Source organism: Mustela lutreola, chromosome 13 (genome assembly GCF_030435805.1).
Source record: "Mustela lutreola isolate mMusLut2 chromosome 13, mMusLut2.pri, whole genome shotgun sequence".
In the NCBI taxonomy this organism is placed as follows: Eukaryota; Metazoa; Chordata; class Mammalia; order Carnivora; family Mustelidae; genus Mustela; species Mustela lutreola.
The window spans coordinates 34,373,221-34,391,828 of NC_081302.1; the positions used below are offsets into that span (position 1 = coordinate 34,373,221).

Below are 18,608 nucleotides of genomic sequence, written 5' to 3' on the forward strand. Positions count from 1 at the left end.
CACGTGCTTAATAGCCAATATTCATTACCGCCTCTCAGTAACAGGAAAGAAAGCAACAATATGTAAGAGTAGCACAAAATGTGAAGAGCTAAGAATTCCTCTCCCCTCACAATAATCAATGTGCACTAAAGGCATGGGTGTACATGACAACACACAAACACTAAAGAAACGGGACCACTTATCTACACAGAAAAATGCCTCATGGATCTTCTTCTGTATTAAAGCTATCTAACTGTACCTACTGAGGTGCTGTGTTCCTGTGGGACTTACGGGTTCTACAGCCCTTCCCTTGCTGCTTTGGTTACTTTCAGAGGAGATGTAAGAACAATGGTGCTCACTCTGCACCTTCTGTGGGGTCATTTGGCTGGGAATTACAGGCAGTGATAATTGGTTGTTATCCTCTGCCCTGCTTTACTTCTTTCTTAAAACTTATCAAGTTCTAATTGAGTATATATCTTACTTGGGGAAAAAAAAAAACACCTTTTTTTCCCTCTAATTAGAATATAAGCTCCAAAGGGTAGGTAGGAATTTATGGCTGTGTTATTCAATGATTATCCCAAAAACCTAGAACAACACCTGCCACACTGGTCCTGAATAAATATTGACTCAAACACTGAATTTCATATCAGTACTACCTAACACTTCACAAAATTTATTTTCTAAGTATAATTTATTTCTTATGCTGAGTTAAATGATACAGCATGGACTAGAACTAAAATTTTATAGACTGTTCTTACCCAAGGTCTTTCTGTATGAAGAGCCAATAAGGAAATAAAATTTATTTGGGAAAAGTGACATCGTTTCTACAATGGGAAATCTTGCTATTTACTGGAGTTCCTCAAGAATATGTCCATGTCGGGGCGCCTGGGTGGCTCAGTGGGTTAAAGCCTCTGCCTTCTGCTCAGGTCATGATCCCAGGGTCTCTCTGCTTAGCGGGTAGCCTGCTTCCTCCTTTCTCTCTGCCTGCTTCTCTGCCTACTTGTGATCTCTGTCTGTCAAATAAATAAATAAAATCTTAAAAAAAAATGTCCATGTAATGAAGTGATAAAAATATTAACCCAGAGATTTCAAAGAAACTCAATACAGTTGAAAACAAGATTTCCTTAAAAAAAGGAATCACTACAGGGGCACCTGGGTGGTTCAGTCAGTTAAGTGACTGCCTCTTAATTTTAGCTCACGTCATGACCGCAGGGTCGTGAGAATGAGCTCTACATTGGGTTCCATGCTCGGCCTGGAATCTGCTTGAGATTCTCTCATTCCCTCTCCCGTTGCCCCTCCTGCACCTTGTGCACACTCTCTCAAATAAGTAAATAAATGAGAACTAAAACAAAAAGGAATCACTATAGAACTAGAGGGATTTTTGTGAAGATGAGGCCTAAACGCTTTCTATAGATGAAGAAGAAAATAGTAGAGTTCTCAGACTCTTACTCATATATAGATACATATTATAAATAATTTGCAGGATCAGAGTTACAGACTAAAATTATGCAGATCTGTAATGGTACTAATTCCAAACAATGGGAGAAACCACAGTAAATTTGTTCAGAATTGTTCAGTGGAACAGAAAAGAAGCACGACAAAAAATATGGGAAAATAATAACATTTGCTTCAGCAGCACACTGTGTTAATTCAGAATGATAAAGAGGTAGGATTAACATTGCTTCTATATATGGTAGACACAACTGGGAAGCATTATAGGTTTTCCCATGATAGTCATACCAGAGGACTGGTATGACTTTTCTCTTTTCAATCTCCATGCTGATTTCTCAAGAAGGCTTCCGTAAGGAGAAGAAAACATGTTACCTATTTGTCCAGCTGAGTGTTTCCACACTGTGGGTTGCAAGCAGTATTAAAAAAAAAATATGCCACATGTCATAACTAAGAGAATATGCTATATGTCATAAGGGTATTCATTCCTGTGAAAATTACTTCAAACACACCCCCCCATAGATCTACACACACACAAATATACACACATGTATATATTCAGTTACTACGTAAGGTGTACTTCTTATTGTAGGTAGTGGTAAACAAACAAACAAACAAACGTAAAAGCTGTTTGTCCAGGTGAAGTTAACATTTTTAATTATAAGGGACAAAATTTACATTCAAAGCAGTCCGTATTCAAATCAGCCTCAGGTCAATTTTGTGGCAATTTTTCTGTGGGGTTTATCACCTGCTGAAAATTTCAGATCTGAAGGGTGGGGGTATCCTTTATTATAGTTTTCAATATATTAACTATGCCAATAGTACATCCATCAAAAACTTAAGAGCAGACTGAGCAGAATTTGCATCTGAGTCATTTTTTTTCCCTTTGATTCTTCCCTGATAAACATGCCAATCTAATGGAAGCCCACTCAAACAAAAGAGCTTCCTTTAGGCCTCAGGAAGCCTGGGCAGCTGGTAAACTCAGGGAACTCACACTTTTAAGAGCCCAGTTAGCCCTAGCAACATTCCTATAGTTTCATAAAGTTGTATGACCGGTAATTAAGTAAGCACTCAAAACTGCTAGCTATTATTAATGTCATTTATCCACATAATTTTGATTTTAATGAAATATTTACTCAAAAATTTGAGACTATGTTATCATTGATGTTAAATAATGTTTATCTTTGTTATCTTATTGCATATTATTATTGCTTACCTTTTGCTTTTCAATACAGATTCAACAAATTAGTTGAATTTTATCAGTAATTCATGTTCTCTAATTTAAATATAATAATTCTGGTTAATTTGAAGTTTTTATTCATCTTAAGATATCCAGGTTTCCACACTTTTCCTAAAATGCTTAGTTTGTATGCAATTAAACATACTTTTACATTTGAAAACAGCAGGTGACTACTCTCCAGAACTGCAGTTTGACTATGGAGTTCCTTTTTAGAAAAATCACTTAAATTGCTATTATAAAATCTTACTATATTGTGCTAAAATTCATTTGGATAGTTCATTCTGAATATTTCCACATAAGCAAAATAAGCATCATTTATTCCAATTCTGAAACTACTTTCTTTAACATGCTGAGTTTGTTAATAAAAAATACTTATGATACTATTGCCATTAGCAGAAAAATAAATGAAATGTAAGACCAAAAAATCTATCTGCATTTATTGAGTGATTAGTTTCTGCCAGTTAGTACAGTAAGTGCTTTTCTTAGATTAAATCATCTCTAATTCCTGAGGCAAATATGTATATAATACTATTACTCCCACTTCACAGGTTGAAAAATTGAGGCCTACAAAGGGTAAAGAACTTGCCTAAAAAGTCATACGAGCCAGTCTGCCTAACTTGAAAATCCAGTTTCAGATCCCAGCGGTTAATGACTATAATAACATATGATTAAGTGCTACACACATGTATTCTTACCTTTATTATCTCCTTTTACTACTCAACTTTGTTCTTAGGGTTTTCCTTTACACTAAAATAAAATCAAATAAAAAAAATAATTCAAGTATTTCTGGGAAAGGCTGATGGATCCTACTAATTCCATGTAACTAGAATTTTTTTTTTCATGGTGGTGGCAAGTGGCGCTAACACGTTCCCTGAGCTGGTTCCACATGTGACCTAAAGCATATGATTGAGTCTCTGACACTTAGAAAGAAACTAAAGCTTTCTTTCTAATTAGCGGGTCTGATTTCCTCCTCATCCTCAGCTCCTCTTAGTTGTGACTTTCAATTTGCTTCAGGTTCATTCTAGTATCCCCCACTTCTCATATACTTTGACCTATCACAAACAGAAGTTATTCCTTCAACTAACATCTATTTACTGTGTACTAGAAACAGGCAGTGTGCTAAGCAGTGAAGATAAAAAAGACCAATAAAAAAGAATTCTTGTTCCTAAGAAGCATCTAAATAGCTATGCCAACAAACATCTCTCTCTAAATATAACTTGGTATATATGGTATCATGGGGATAAAGAAGTCATTTTTTTGCCTGGGGTTCATAAAAGCCTTAATAGAGTAAATGACACTTGATATTAAAAAGACAAGTACCTCTGATGCAAACATGGGCACACTGGGCAAAAATATCGGAGTGTGCAGAAGCACAGAGGCATGAAATAGCACAGAGTGCTCGGAGAATTCAAGTACTGCACAAGAAGTTATGTATGTGAGAGAGAAGCACAAGTAGTTGTATACATGGCCGTGTGTATGTGTGTGCGTGCGCGCACGGCGCATAATGTAAGACGGAACTGGATATGCAGGCAGTAGTATGGTAATAGAAGGTCTTATATATTATTATTCTTAGCAAAAAGAGATAAGGCTAACTGTGGGAGAAACAAAAACAGATTTGTATTTGGAAAGGTTATTTGGGCAACAAGGAGGATTAAATAGAGATGATGTCAATCAGCTGGTTCCTAATTTATTTCACGTGATAGATAAGAGGCTGTACCAAGTCAGTACCACTAAGGCAGGAGACTGAGGAGAGATGCTCAGAAGGTGGTATGAAGACAGTAGGGAGCACCTGGTACTTGCTGAACACTCCCTTTGCCCTCTTTGAATTCTGATGATAGACATGCTTACTGCTTACCATGTAAATCTCGGACTTACTCAAGAAAGGCTACCACGAGAAGCTACTGTAGCTGGTAGTTGAAGCTATGGGACAAGATGAAGTAAGACACAGTAAGAAGAGAACAGGGCCAAGATAGATGGGCATGTCCACACTGATGGAACAATCAACAACTCAACAATGGAGACTGAGAATAGGGGGGGATAACAAAGTGGTGGAGCAGGAGCAAAAGACACACTACTTGGTGTAGGAGGGGTTGCAAGTGAGGACCTGGGGAGAGGGGAGGTGGAAGATGAGGACAAGAAGTGGGTTAGGATCAAACTGGCCTTCTCTGCCATGCCAAAGAATATGGGCACTGTCTGGTAGGCAGCAGACCTTTTAAAATGAAATCATGATCCACATTATGGAGGACAGTTTGTGCTAGAAGAAAGAATTGTGATGGACTGATAAACTTCACTTGCCAAATTTCAAAAATATTAGGCAGCATAGTAGTACCCTATGTGTTTATGTTTTAAGCCTTGTATTTTTAATGGTGAAATAAAAGCACTGTTGTTTATTAAAAGAATTCAAGCATCAACAAACTTTTAGGAAAATACTTTGGAAGGCAAAGGGACCCCGTAAATCATACCATTTTTCATCTTTTCCATGAAAATGGATGCATCTTACAATTGCTGTTGATCAAGTTTGCACATGTAAATTTGATCTTAGCTGTTTCTATTCTGATTTCAATTGGGTTCTGAGTATGGCTAATCTGTCATAAGTTAAGTTTAAGTGCCATTTAAAATGTCTCCAAAAAAACTCCAATGGGATTTGGCACATTCAGCACAGTTTGTGTTAGAAGGATAGAAACGGAGTTAAGTAATAAATGATAAAAATCATTGCCTAAGGTCTAAAGGAATGTGTGCTTAAAACTAAAAAAATTAAAGTGATAATAAAGCACCATAGCAAAGTTTAATTGGAAGCATTCCTATTCTTCTATTCCTTGGTGGCACACCAATAGTGGATTTTTTTTCCACATCAATGAAGGCTTAGAAATATGGAAAGGAAGATTGGCTTTGAAGTTGAAAAAGATTTAGTTCTTTTAGGGTTTGTGGCTGGCAAGTGAGTCTCTATTTAAAATACCAAGATGAAAAAAATAAAATAAAATAAAATAAAATACTGAGATGGAGTTGTAGGTATTGTGGGCTATAGATTCCTTCCCAGAGACTGGATACACTTGTTCAGGTCAGGTAAGTCAAAGGACAAAGGCACACGTTTTACTCATCTAGATACTTCTACTATGATTGCAGAAATCATGTATCCCAATATCACTGTATACAGTAGAACATACTGGCAAGTATTTCAAAGACTCCATCAAGCAGAAAGTCCCGCCCCATCTTTTCTCCTTGGCTATGCATATTGCCTCCTGTTTGCTTTCTCAGTCCTAAAACTTTCAAACGCATGTTATGTTTTCAGAGGCTTCTGAATTTTTCCCATAGCAAATCCTTTCTCTGATATTCTGGAACACTTCCATATTCTTTTAAATACCCGCTCCTGATAATGAAATGGAAGGAAGGCAATGAAGAAGAAAGGGAGGGGCGAAGGGAATAGCACATCACATACTAGGTAATCTAAACTATAGAGAGAGAACATACGCTGAAAGGATCTCTTCCATCTAGAACTTCAGTGTCCCCTCCACAATGATAATCATCAACAGTGATGATTTCTTGTCTTTTATTATTCCAGTCATCTCTATGCATACATCGAAGCATACATATAGATCTATGCATGGGTATCCATGTATATATATGTCTATATTTCCTTGGCAATAAAATTTTGGGTACAATAAATATTGCTGGAATGTAATCTCTGTTTATAGATATATTTTAAAAAATACCATTTTGCCACTTATTTCCATCTTTAAAAATCGACCTAAGTTTGGTGGAGTGGCTAGGTCAATGATTTATCTAATGAATCAACATTTACTTTATACATACTATGAGTCAGATACTGTGTTGATCACCAAATCTATGCCTTTAAAAAGAAATCTCATGTGAGTTGGAATAAACTTAAGCAACTAAAAAATGCATTAAGGCAAAAATTAGTCATTCTGTTCTTCTCTACTCCCAATCTCAGAGGTAAGCAGTTTGCTGTTAGATAAATATGGATGGTCCTGGGGGCTCATTTCCTATTTTCTAGAACAAGCTCATAGAGATTAAAACCTCCAAAGGCTCCTGTTCCCATTACGACTTAGGCAACCAGATGTTCCTAAACCTTCTCTTTCAATGCGTACAATGTTTTGGTGTAGAGTCCCTCCCTCTACCAGATCCCTTTCCTTGGCACATCCAGAGTGCCTATGCCAGGCCTAAGCACACCTTTCTGAGGAAAAAGAACTTGGGGTTGGTATATACTCTGATAATTCTTTGTCTGTAAGTTTACTCCAGTCAAATGTGTTTATACTCATGTGACAAATACTAGTGGTATTTGTGTGCCCTTGCCATGACAGTTGCACATTATGTAAACTTTTTTCTCTATGCTTAGAAACACAATCCCAACTCTAGAAAGACAGACAGACAGACACACACAGACACACACATTTTCTATCTTTCTCTCTCTCTCAAAGCCAAAATTGAGAAATACAATACAAATTATCCTGCAATTTTCCTTTTTAGAAAAAAATCTATCAACATCGTATGGGTGTCTTTTAAGGTTAGTACACAGAATTCTACTTTATTCTACCCATGCATCTTATAGTCTCTATCAAATCTGGCAATCTAAAGTTTTGTAACAAATTACCTGGACTCTGCTAAATGCCTCCTAGCTAGAGAATTTCATGTAACTAAAACCTTGCCACATGGTCACTTGAGATTGTGCATACCTCATTTTCTAGATAAGTTTTCTAAAATTAAGTTTTAACAGATAAATCTCTAAATGCTTATACTAGAAGACAAGGCCTTTGTGAACAAGGTGTCCATGTTAAAAGGGCAAAAGCATGCCTCTTTGTTCATCAGTGGTTAAAGACAGTATAAGTCTGATTAATATTTACTGAATGGCTATAAATAGAAAGAGCAAACACCAAGATTCAAGATAGCTAAGACATAGCAATTCTGGTGGTAACATGGTATGCTTCATGATGTAGCTTGGATTTTTTACCCCAAATCAACACTCCTTCCCCTCTTTTTCTTTTTAAAAATTGAGATATAATTGACATACAATGTTATATTAGCTTTAGGTGTACAATGTGATGCTTTGAAACTGGTATAGACTTTGAAATAATCATCACAGTAAGTCTAGCTATCCATCTGTTACCATAAAAGGTTAAAAATTTTTTTTAAAAAAAGATTTTATTTATTTATTTGACAGAGAGAGAGAGAGAGATCAGAAAGAGAATAGGCAGAGAAGTAGGCAGAGTGAGAGGGGGAAGCAGGCACCCAGCTGAGCAAAGAGCCTGATGTGGGGCTTGATCCTAGGACCCTGGGATCATGACCTGAGTCGAAGGCGGAGGCTTAATCCACTGAGCCACCACTGGGCTAATCCTTTAGCCCAAAAGGTTAAAAATTGTTTTCTTTTGTGATGAGAATTTTCAAGATTCATTATTCTGGCAACCTTCAGATATGCACAGCAATACCAGACTATAGTCACCATGTTGCACACCACATCCCCATGACCTACTCATTTTGTAACTAGAAGTCTGCACCCCCTGACCTCCTTCACCCATTTCACCCACCCCCAACCTCCCTTCTGCTGCCAACTAACACTCTTTCCCATACGATGTATTTTTGTTTTGTTTGTTCATTTGTTTTGTTTTGTTTTGTTTTTTTTTTTAGATTCCACATGTTAGTGAGATCATATGGTATTTGTCTTTCTCTGCCTGATTTATTTCAAGTAGCACAATACCCTCTAGCTCCAACCATGTTGTTGCAAATGGCAAGATTTCATTCTTTCTTATGGTGGAGTCATATTCCATTGTATACATATCCTATCTTCTTTAACCATTCATCCATTGATCAACACTTAGGTTGTTTCTATATCTTGGCTATTATAAATAATGCTACAAGGAATATTGCAACCCTTTTTGAATTAGTGTTTTCATTTTCTTTGACTAAATATCCTGAAGAACTGTTGAATCACATGGTAGTTCTATTTTTAATACTCTGAATAAACTCCATACTGTTTTCCATAGTGGCTGTACCAATTACCAACAGTGAATGAGGGTTTCCTTTTCTCCACACCTTGCCAATACTTGTTATTTCTTGTCTTTTGATTCTAGCCATTCTGACAGGTGTGAAGTGATATCTCATTGTGGTTTTGATTTGCATTTCCCTGATGATTAGTGATGTTGAGCATCTTTTCATGTGCCTCTAGGCTAGCTGTAGTCTTCTTTGGAAAAATATCTATTCAGATCCTCTGCCCATTTAAAAAAATTTTTTTTTTTTTTTTTTGTATTGGAGCTATAGGAATTCTCTAAATATTTTGGATATCACCTCTTATTGGATATATGATTTCCAAATACTCTTCCTCCTTTAGTAGGTTGAATTTCTATTTTGTTGATGGTTTCCTTTGCTGTGCAGAAGCTTTTAGTTTGTAGTCCCACTTGTTTTTTTATGCTTTTGGAGTCAGATCCAAAAAAACATCACCAAGACTGGTATCAAGGAGCTTACTGCCTATGTTTGAATACTCCATTCTTAACCCATTGGTGGTTTCTTGAGAATTAGGTGGTACACACATACAAAAAAGAAAGTCAGTAATTTTACTCTTTTATATTGAACCAACTAAAGAAACTACAGTCTGAAGACACTGTACATCAAACAATAAAGAACAGTTAACCCTGAGGCCCAGGAAACAAACAAAGTGAGCCCAACCCTATAAGTGTCCTACTTGACTGTATGGAAAGAGTTTTCAGGCACTAGTTCAGGAAGGGGGAATTGTGGCCCAGTCTGCCAAGCTCCCTGAGTTAAGGATCTGTAGAAGTAGAAACCAAATAGAAACTAGAGTTGTTATGGCAGAGTACTGAAGAAAAGAGTTGTACACAGACAAAACTCTCAGAATTCCTCCTTTAGTATGCACCAGGGCACTGAACAGCGCATGTATGTAAAGAAATTACCAAGACAGAGATCGAACCACTGAAAAGATTAGAAAGAACAATCTCTGAAGATCACATGGACCAGGAATTTACCTATTGCCACAAGCCAAAGTAGAAAACTTAGTAATTCATAGGACAGGGGGTAGATTATTAAAAAGGCATTGGTTCCGGTAGGGGAGGGGAAAAGTGACCTTAGGATGAGCCCTTCTTTACTTATAAAAGCTAAAAGCAAGACTTGAAAGAATGAAAACTTTTCCCAGAAACTTAACCATGTCTGAGAAGAAAGCTAACAAAAACTAAAAGTAATTCAAAAATATTTAGGGGGTACTTGGGTGGCTCAGTGGGTTAAAGCCTCTACCTTTGGCTCAGGTCATGATCCTGGGGTCCTGGGATGGAGCCCCGCTCTCTCTGCAGCTCTCTCTGCCTACTTGTGTTCTCTGTCAAATAAATAAAATCTTTAAAAAAAAAATTTAGCAGTAAGATAAAATTCATATCTGGCATCTAGTAAAAAATTAGTAAGCATGCAGAAACATAGGACAATATGATACAAAAGGAGATCGATCAATTTAACTGAAACCAATCAGAATGTAAAACAATAATAAAATTAGTAGTCAAGAATGTTAAAATAGCTATTGAAATTGTATTTCATATGCTCAGGAAAATAAAATTTGAAAAGGTTAGGTAGACCTGGAAGATAGAAAAGAGACCCGAACCGAACTAGAAATGATAACTACAATATCTGAGATGTAAACCATACTAGACTGGATTACAGGCAGATAATACACTGGAGAAGAAAAGATTAGTGGGCTTGAAGACTTAGTAAGAGAAATTATTCAAAAGCCTCAGCAGAAAAAGACTGAAAACAATGAAGAGAAGAACGTTTGTTCTGTTGTAGGGCAACTTCAAACAGTAAAATACATGTCTAATGGAGTCTCCAAAGGAAAGAGAAGTAGGACAGAAACACCTATAAAGACATAAAGGCTGAAAAATTTCCAGATCTGATGATCTTACATATATGTAAGAAGCTTGACAAAACCTAACAGGAAACATGAAGAAAACCATAACAAGCCACATTATAAATTGCTTAAAACTATTAAAAAAAAAAAATCTTAAAAGCTCCTAGAGAAATAAGACACATTACCTAGAGAGACACAAAGATAAATATGACAGCATATTTCTTGACAGAAACAATGCAAACTAGAAGAGAGTGGAGCAACATCTTTCAAGTACTGAAAAAGAGAGAGAGGAAGAAAAGAGTCAGCCTTTACTTTTCTGCCCTGGGAAAATTCTCTTTGTAAAACAAATGTGAACTCAGCAATTCCACTCTTAGGTGTTCACTCCACAGAACTGAAAGAGGTAGTTAAACCTAACGCTTGTACTTGAATATTCATAGCAGCACTATTCACAAAACGTGGAAAGAATCCAAACACCCATCAATGGATGAACGCATAAACAACACATGATGCATCTGTACTACGGAATATTATTTAGTCATAAAAAGGAATTAAATACTGACAGGTGGTATAACAGGAAAATCTTGAAAACATTATGCTAAGTGAAAGCAGCCAGATATAAAAGGTCACATACTGCATGATTCCATTTTTTATGAAGTGTGCTGAAAAGGCAAATTCACAGAGACAGAAAGCACAGAGTGATTGCCAGGGATTGGGTGCGGGGAGAATGGGGAATGACAGCTTAATGGGCAGAGTTTCCTTCTGGGTAATGAAAATGTTCTGTAACTAGATAGTGGTGATAGTAGTACAATATTTTAAACACACCAAAAACCACTGAATTGTACAATTGTGTGTTTTATGTTATGTAAATTTTACTGTCATAGAAGAGTGAACCCTTAAGTGTATACTTCCAGTTTCTTTGGCCTGTCAGAAATATATTTCAAATTCTTAAATTTAAAACATATCTTAAATTCAGCTAAGAATTATAAGAAATGTAAAAAATGTAAAATGTAAAAAATAAATGTAAAATGTAAAAAAAAAAAAACCCAAAAAGAGATGAAATAACTTTTTGCAACATATAGAAGCAAAAAGGGACGCCTGGGTGGCTCAGTTGGTTAAGCAGCTGCCTTCGGCTCAGGTCATGATCCCAGCGTCCTGGGATCGAGTCCCACATCGGGCTACTTGCTCCGCAGGGAGCCTGCTTCTCCCTCTGACTCTGCCTTCCACTCTGTCTGCCTGTGCTCGCTCTCACTCTCTCTCTCTCTTACAAATAAATAAATAAAATCTTTAAAAAAAAAATATAGAAGCAAAAAGACATCATCACCTGCAGACCTGTTCTGTAGGCACAGTTAAAAGAAGTGCATTAACCAGAAACTATAAGATAGCAGATGGAGATTCAGACCTACACAAAGGAGTTAAGAACACCAGGCATGGTAACTAGTTAAATATAGTATCTTTTCTTCATATTTTTTTATCTATTTAAAAAACTGTCTATTGCTGGGGTGCCTGGGTGGCTCAGTCTGTTAAGCATCCGACTCTCAAATTCAGGTCAAGTCATGATCTCAGGGTTGTGAGACTGAGCCCCTGGAGGGTGTCCATGCTCAGCAGGGAGCTTGCTTAAGATCCTTTTTTAAAAGATTTCTTTAAAAATAAAATATTCCCAATTTTCCATCTTGATCTATAGATTCAATGCAATCTAAATCAAAATCACAGCAGCTTTTTAAAATTATTTGTAGAAATAATTACAGAATTCATACAGAAGTGCAAAGGACACAAAATAGCCAAATTTGAAAATAAATAGGGTTGGAGGACCACTAGTATCTAATTTTAAGACATTGTAGTTTCAGTAATCAAGAGAGTATAGTATTGGCATAAAGATAAACACGTTAGATAACTGGAAACAGAATCCAGAAACAGATTCACACATTTATGACTGATTTTCAACAGGGTCTTTTCAATAAATAGTGCACAAATTATTTGATTTTAATATGCAAATAAATGAATTTCAATCTATACCTTGCACACAATATACAAATTAACTAAAAACAGATTATAGACTTGAAACTATGAAACATCAAGACAAAAATCCTGTGACTTTGGGTCAGGCAAAGATATTTTAGATTCAATACTATCAATGAAAACCATAAAAGAACGAACTGATAACACTGGATTTGATAAAAACTGCTCTCCAAACACTGCGAAGAGATGGGAAAACAAGCCAAAGAGTGGGAGAAAGTATTTGCAAATCATATCTGGTAAGGGACTTGTATCTAGAATATATAAATAATACTCAAAACTCAATAACAGGAAAACAATGTGATGAAATGGGAAAAAATTTGAAGACGTCCCAGCAATAAGAAGAGCAGAGGGCAAAGGAGCACATGAAAAGATGCTAAATATCACTAGTCATTAGGGAAATGCAAATTAAAACCATAATGAGAGATCACTATACATACCCAGTAGACTGGTTAAAATTAAAAACACTATGTCAAGTCTTTTTATTTATTTATTTATTTATTTATTTATTTTACAGAGAGAGAGAGAGAGATCAGAAGTAGGCAGAGAAGCAGTCAGAGAGAGGAGGGGGAGCAGGCTCCCCACTGAGTAGACAGCCTGATGCAGGGCTCCATCCCAGGACCCTGAGATCCTGACCTGAGCCAAAGGCAGAGGCTCAACCCACTGAGCCACCCAGGGGCCCCTATATCAAGTCTTTTGCAAGGTGGTAGAAGAACTAGAACTTTCATACACTGCTAATAGAAATGTAAAATGGCACAAACGTTCAGAAAACAGTTTGGCAGTTTCCAAAATGTTAAGTAGACACCTAACCATATGGATATGATCCACCTGGTTCACTCCCAGGTATTTACCCCAAAGAAACAAAAAGCACCTGTTCATAAAAGGACTGTACATGGATAGTCAGATCACCTTTACTTGTAATAGGCAAAAACGGAAAGCTACCCAAATGTCCATCAACAGGTGAATGAATGAACAACAGTGGTATTTCCATAAATGGAATGTTCCTCAGCAATGGGAAGGAAAGAACTATGGATGAATCTTGAAATAATTATGCAGAGTAAAAGAAGTCAGATGAAAAAGAGAGTACATATATATATACACATATATGTATATGTATGTACGTGTATATATATTTGGTAATGGTTTCATAGGTATACATATGTGTCAAAAATTATCATATTAGACACTTTAAGTATGTGCAGGTTACTGTATGTCAATTATATTTCAATAAAGCTAGTATAAAAGAAATATTTTGAATATTTTTTATCATTCTCATTTTGGCACTTCATTTATGTTTAGTTTTAGATATATTCTCAATAACATATATAACTCAATGGTTATACCTCTAGTAATTTGTTTCATCTGTGTATTATATTCTTAAAACTCCAAGCTAGTTTATTTTTAATTTTCTAAAGATTTTAACTAATTAATTAATTTAGAGAGCATGAGTGGGGGGAGGTGCAGAGGGAGGAGGAGAGAGAATCTCAAGCAGACTCTGCACTGAGCATATGGGGCTTGATTTCACCACCCTGAGATCATGACCTAAGCTGAAATCAAGAGTTGGACGACCCTTAACTGATTGAGCTGCCCCTCAAAACTCCAAGCTGCGTTAAATAAACTACTTAAAGACTATAGATCTTAAGGAAATTTCCTTCTCTCAATCTCTCTCTCTCTTTCAGCTAATTAGTTTATATAATTATTTTCAATTTAAGCAACGTAACTTTCATGGGCAGAAAACAGATTTTTAAATCCATGGACTATTTCAAATGATAATACTTTATTTTCAATCTTAAGGGAAAAGTTATATACTATTATAGCAATAAAAATTTCAGTATACGGTTATTGATTTTTTTCTCCCAATTCTTATGAAAGATTTTCAAACATACACAAAAGTACAGAACTGAATAACAAACCTATACGTAACCTTTACACAGCTTCAAACATGATCAATACTTTGAAATTCTTCTTTTATCTATGAGCCCTATCCCCCCACTTTTTATGGAATATTTAAAAGCAAATTCTAGGCATTGCATCATTTCATATCACACATATTTCAGTATTTATTTTTTAAAAAAGATTTTATTTATCTATTTGAGAGACAGAGAGTGTGAGAGAGAGAGAGAGAGCGCGCGTGAGCAGGGAGAGGGGCAGAGAGAGAAGCAGGCTCTCTGCTGAGCACGGAGTCTAGTGTGGGGCTCATCCTGGAACTCTAGGATCATGACCTGAGCTGAAGGCAGACCCTTAACCACTGAGCCACCCAGGCACCTCCATATTTCAGTTTTTAAATCCTTTTTTTCAATATAAGCCAACAGCTTATTTTAAAATTGTTTCATAAAAAGTCAAAAAGTTAAATTATATTTCATTACAAGAACACTTAATTTAATTTCTTACATTTACCTGTACAATTTTTACGGGGCTGTGTGCCATTTAGAAACTCCTGTTTCAAAGGAAAAGAAATTCCTATTTCAATTAGCTGATGTGCTCAGGAAGGTGGTTTTATTTTTTTTAAATAATATTATGATACACAGACACACACATCCAACACAGGTCTATATATAGTTAAGGATTTTTTTTAGAAATATTTTTGATATGTCATTAAAAGAAATATGAGGGATATGAGGGATCTATAAAATATTAGCAACAGATATTTCTTTAACCTCTCATTTGTTTCTCTAACTATTTATCCTTCCATAGTGTGCTGGAGCTGGCTTACCACAGTTAGTGATGGCTAACCGGCCAATTTTTAGGAATTTCGTAAGCCGGATGTTAAACACAACCATTATGAAAAATTATTTAAATGCACAATAAAATCAATTTTATTTAAAAAAGGGAACAAGTACTCAAACTCACTGATTTTTAGTTATTTTACTATTAGCTATGCTCTTGAGTTTATCCACATCTGTCATACTTGTGCAGTGGAAATTTTATGTAATGGTGTGTTACTGAGCATCTTTACTTTGTGTTCAGTACCATATGCTGGCAGCTCAGAGTTAGTCACAGGGGCCATAGTTATCCCACTGACACAAGCCAATGCAGCCAATCAGGGCTGTCTCTCACGCTCCTGCCTGGAGAGCTGGTGGTTAACATCCGCCAGCGCCACACTGCTTCCATCCTGAGTGTAACTACGTGTCAGGCACTGGAGTGACAGGTAATATTTTGGGTCTTTGGGAATTTAAGCATAAAAATCCTCCTAATGTCGCACTATTAAAAGTGTTTTAATATGATAAATACGAACAGGTTCTTCAGAACACAAAGAATACATGATATATATTAATAGTTTTTAATATACGTCTTTAAAAATCCCTTTATTTATAAGATCCAAGTTTTAAAATATTAACATAAAAAAGCTGTTATTCTGAAACTCAGGAAATAAAAGGAATCCTAATGAGTTGGCATCTTTGGTTTGAATTGTTTTGTTACTTGAATTTCAGAAGTACAAAAAAATGTAATCAGGTTAAATAAAAGGATTAAAACCACCATGTAAAAATGTATTTGTTTTTTAAATGATGTAATATAAGACTGAGGGAAGTAAGAAATACGAATCTGAATTTTAGAAGATAATTTGGGAACTATCATGTAGCATATAATGTGAGAGCTTGAGAACAGCAACTTAAGTATGTTTAATAGAAAAGTAATTTAACCTATTTAAAACTGAGGTTTTACATGGTGCTCTGAAGGGGCACGTGCACCCGAATGTTTATAGCAGCAATGTCCACAATAGCCAAATTATGGAAAGAACCTAGATGTCCATCAACAGATGAATGGATCAAAAAGAGGTGGTATATAAACACAATGGAATACTATGCAGCCATCAAAAGAAATGAAATCTTGCCATTTGCAACGACGTGGATGGAACTAGAGGGTACTATGCTTAGCGAAATAAGTCAATCGGAGAAAGACAACTATCATATGATCTCCCTGGTATGAAGAAGTGGAGATGCAATGTGGGGGGGTTGGGGAGTAGGAAAAGAAAAAATGAAAGAAGGTGGGATTGGGAGGGAGACAAACCATAAAAGACTCAATCTCAAAAAACAGACTGAGGGTTGCTGGGGGGAGGGGGGACGGGAGAGGGTGGTGGGGATACGGACATTGGGGAGGGTATGTGCTTTGGTGAGTGCTGTGAAATGTGTAAACCTGGCGATTCATAGACCTGTACCCCTGGGGATAAAAATACATTATATGTTTATTAAAAAAATAAATAAATTTAATAACAAAACAAAATAAAACAAAAAACAAAAAAACCCTGAGGTTTTAGGGTTGCCTGGGTGGCTCAGTGGGTTAAAGCCTCTGCCTTCGGCTCAGGTCATGATCCCAGGGTCCTGGGATTGAGCCCCGCATTGGGTTCTCTGCTCAGCGGGAGGAGCCTGCTTCCTCCTCACTCTCTGCCTGCCTTTCTGCCTACTTGTGATTTCTGTCAAATAAATAAATAAAATTTTTAAAACAAAACAAAACAAACCCGAGATTTTAAACTCATGGTTACCAGAGGGGAGGTGGGCGGGAGGATGGGTGAAACAGGTGATGGGCATTAAGAGTACACCTACCATGATGAATGCTGAGTAACATAAGGAATTGTTGAATTACTATATTGTACACCTGAAACTAACATAATACTGTATGTCAACAATGCTGGAATTAAAAAAAAATTAAAAATGAGGTTTTATTTAAAAACTCAAAATGCCATCTGAAATTGCCAAACTTGTTTTGCCAGTTGATATTCTCAGAAATCAAAGCTTTGCCTGTCTAGTCTGCATTTATATTTAGTCTGGGTATTTAATCTCTTTTTTTGATCTTAGTTTTGCCATACACTAAGAGCTGTTTTATAAGGCTTTAACATTAAGTTAGTTTCGTAAGTTGTAAAATCATTTTGTACTAGCAAACAGCTTATTTTAGAACTGCTCAGAAAATATACAAAGGAGTGACAAAGAACTAAAATGAACACTGTGATTCTTTATTTGAGTTTCTTTTGTTTAAGTTATTTACCTCTTGTGAAAGCTGTGTTACTTGCTCCTTTTGATGTTCCAGGTCTTTTAAAACCAACGAGTTTTGTTTTTCTAACTGAAGCACTCTTCTTGCCAAGTGGACACTAGGTAAGTGAAATAAGAAAATGAATGCTTAAAAAAGAAGAATGCTTTCTAAAATATTAATAATGTGTTTGTATGCCTTAAAACTGACTTACCGTTTCCTAGTAATACTGCAATATTTACAGAAAAAATATGGAGTCAAATATTTTCAGGTGTCAACGTGGAAGACCAATATCCCAACAGCTCAGAATTTTGAAAGTAACATTAAAATCTCCTCAATAATATAACCGTGATATATTGATTACTACAGTAATGGTTTCTAGCCCTTGCTATAAAAGTAGAGAGTTACATTATTACTTGCTTGAAAAGACCACAAGATAGCAATTTACAGTTTTTCTCCATTTTTATAGAAATTTCCCATTTACAAACAAATCAGGCAATTAGTTGAAATAATAATAAGCCTGCACTTAGAAAAGCTTCAATGTTTGCCTCAGACAACAAAATGCATTTTATAAGGCAAAAAACAACTGAATACATTTTCTGTTGAAAGTCATGCTGGAAAAGATGCATGAAGAGTGGGAAAGTCTATAGTAAAGTCAGCTTCAGTACTAAACAATCACACTTGGACCATCTAATGATGATCACGACTTGTATTGAGTGTAACCTCCAGTATTTAACATCACATTAAATGTGAAATAGCCCAATTCCACTTTAAAGACACACACACACAAAAAAAAGACTCAGCTATAAAAATCATTCCTCCTATCTACTAGGGAAAGAAACATGGTATAATTCTTTAAAGCACTGCTAATAATGTTGGGAAGACATGATGTTCCAAAGACCTTCTTTGTGATTCCAAAAAACTAAAACTTCCCTATTTATAATATCTTCATGTTTGAAGGAGTTAATCTATTACTGAGTTGCAAAATCTGTGGAATCGGGGGAGACAAGATGTTATATAATGACATGGAGTAAAATATTTTCACTTTAAATAAAATTACCTTATTTGTTTATGGAGCAGGAATAATTCCATTATATTTTTAATATTTCCTAA

The 18,608-nt window shown here is 35.9% G+C and overlaps 1 protein-coding gene across 3 annotated transcripts in view; it reads right to left on the minus strand.

Moving 5' to 3' along the window:
- The window catches only part of PIBF1 (progesterone immunomodulatory binding factor 1), a 196,281-nt gene that overhangs the window by 45,704 nt on the left and 131,969 nt on the right, over positions 1-18,608 (minus strand). For 2 of the 3 annotated variants that reach the window (XM_059144436.1, XM_059144437.1), the window contains exon 14: positions 17,514-17,616. In XM_059144436.1, the coding sequence (XP_059000419.1) occupies positions 17,514-17,616 (103 nt within the window). Of the gene's footprint in view, positions 1-3,363; positions 3,416-17,513; positions 17,617-18,608 lie in introns of those variants that run through there. The other variant, XM_059144438.1, reaches the window with a different exon arrangement.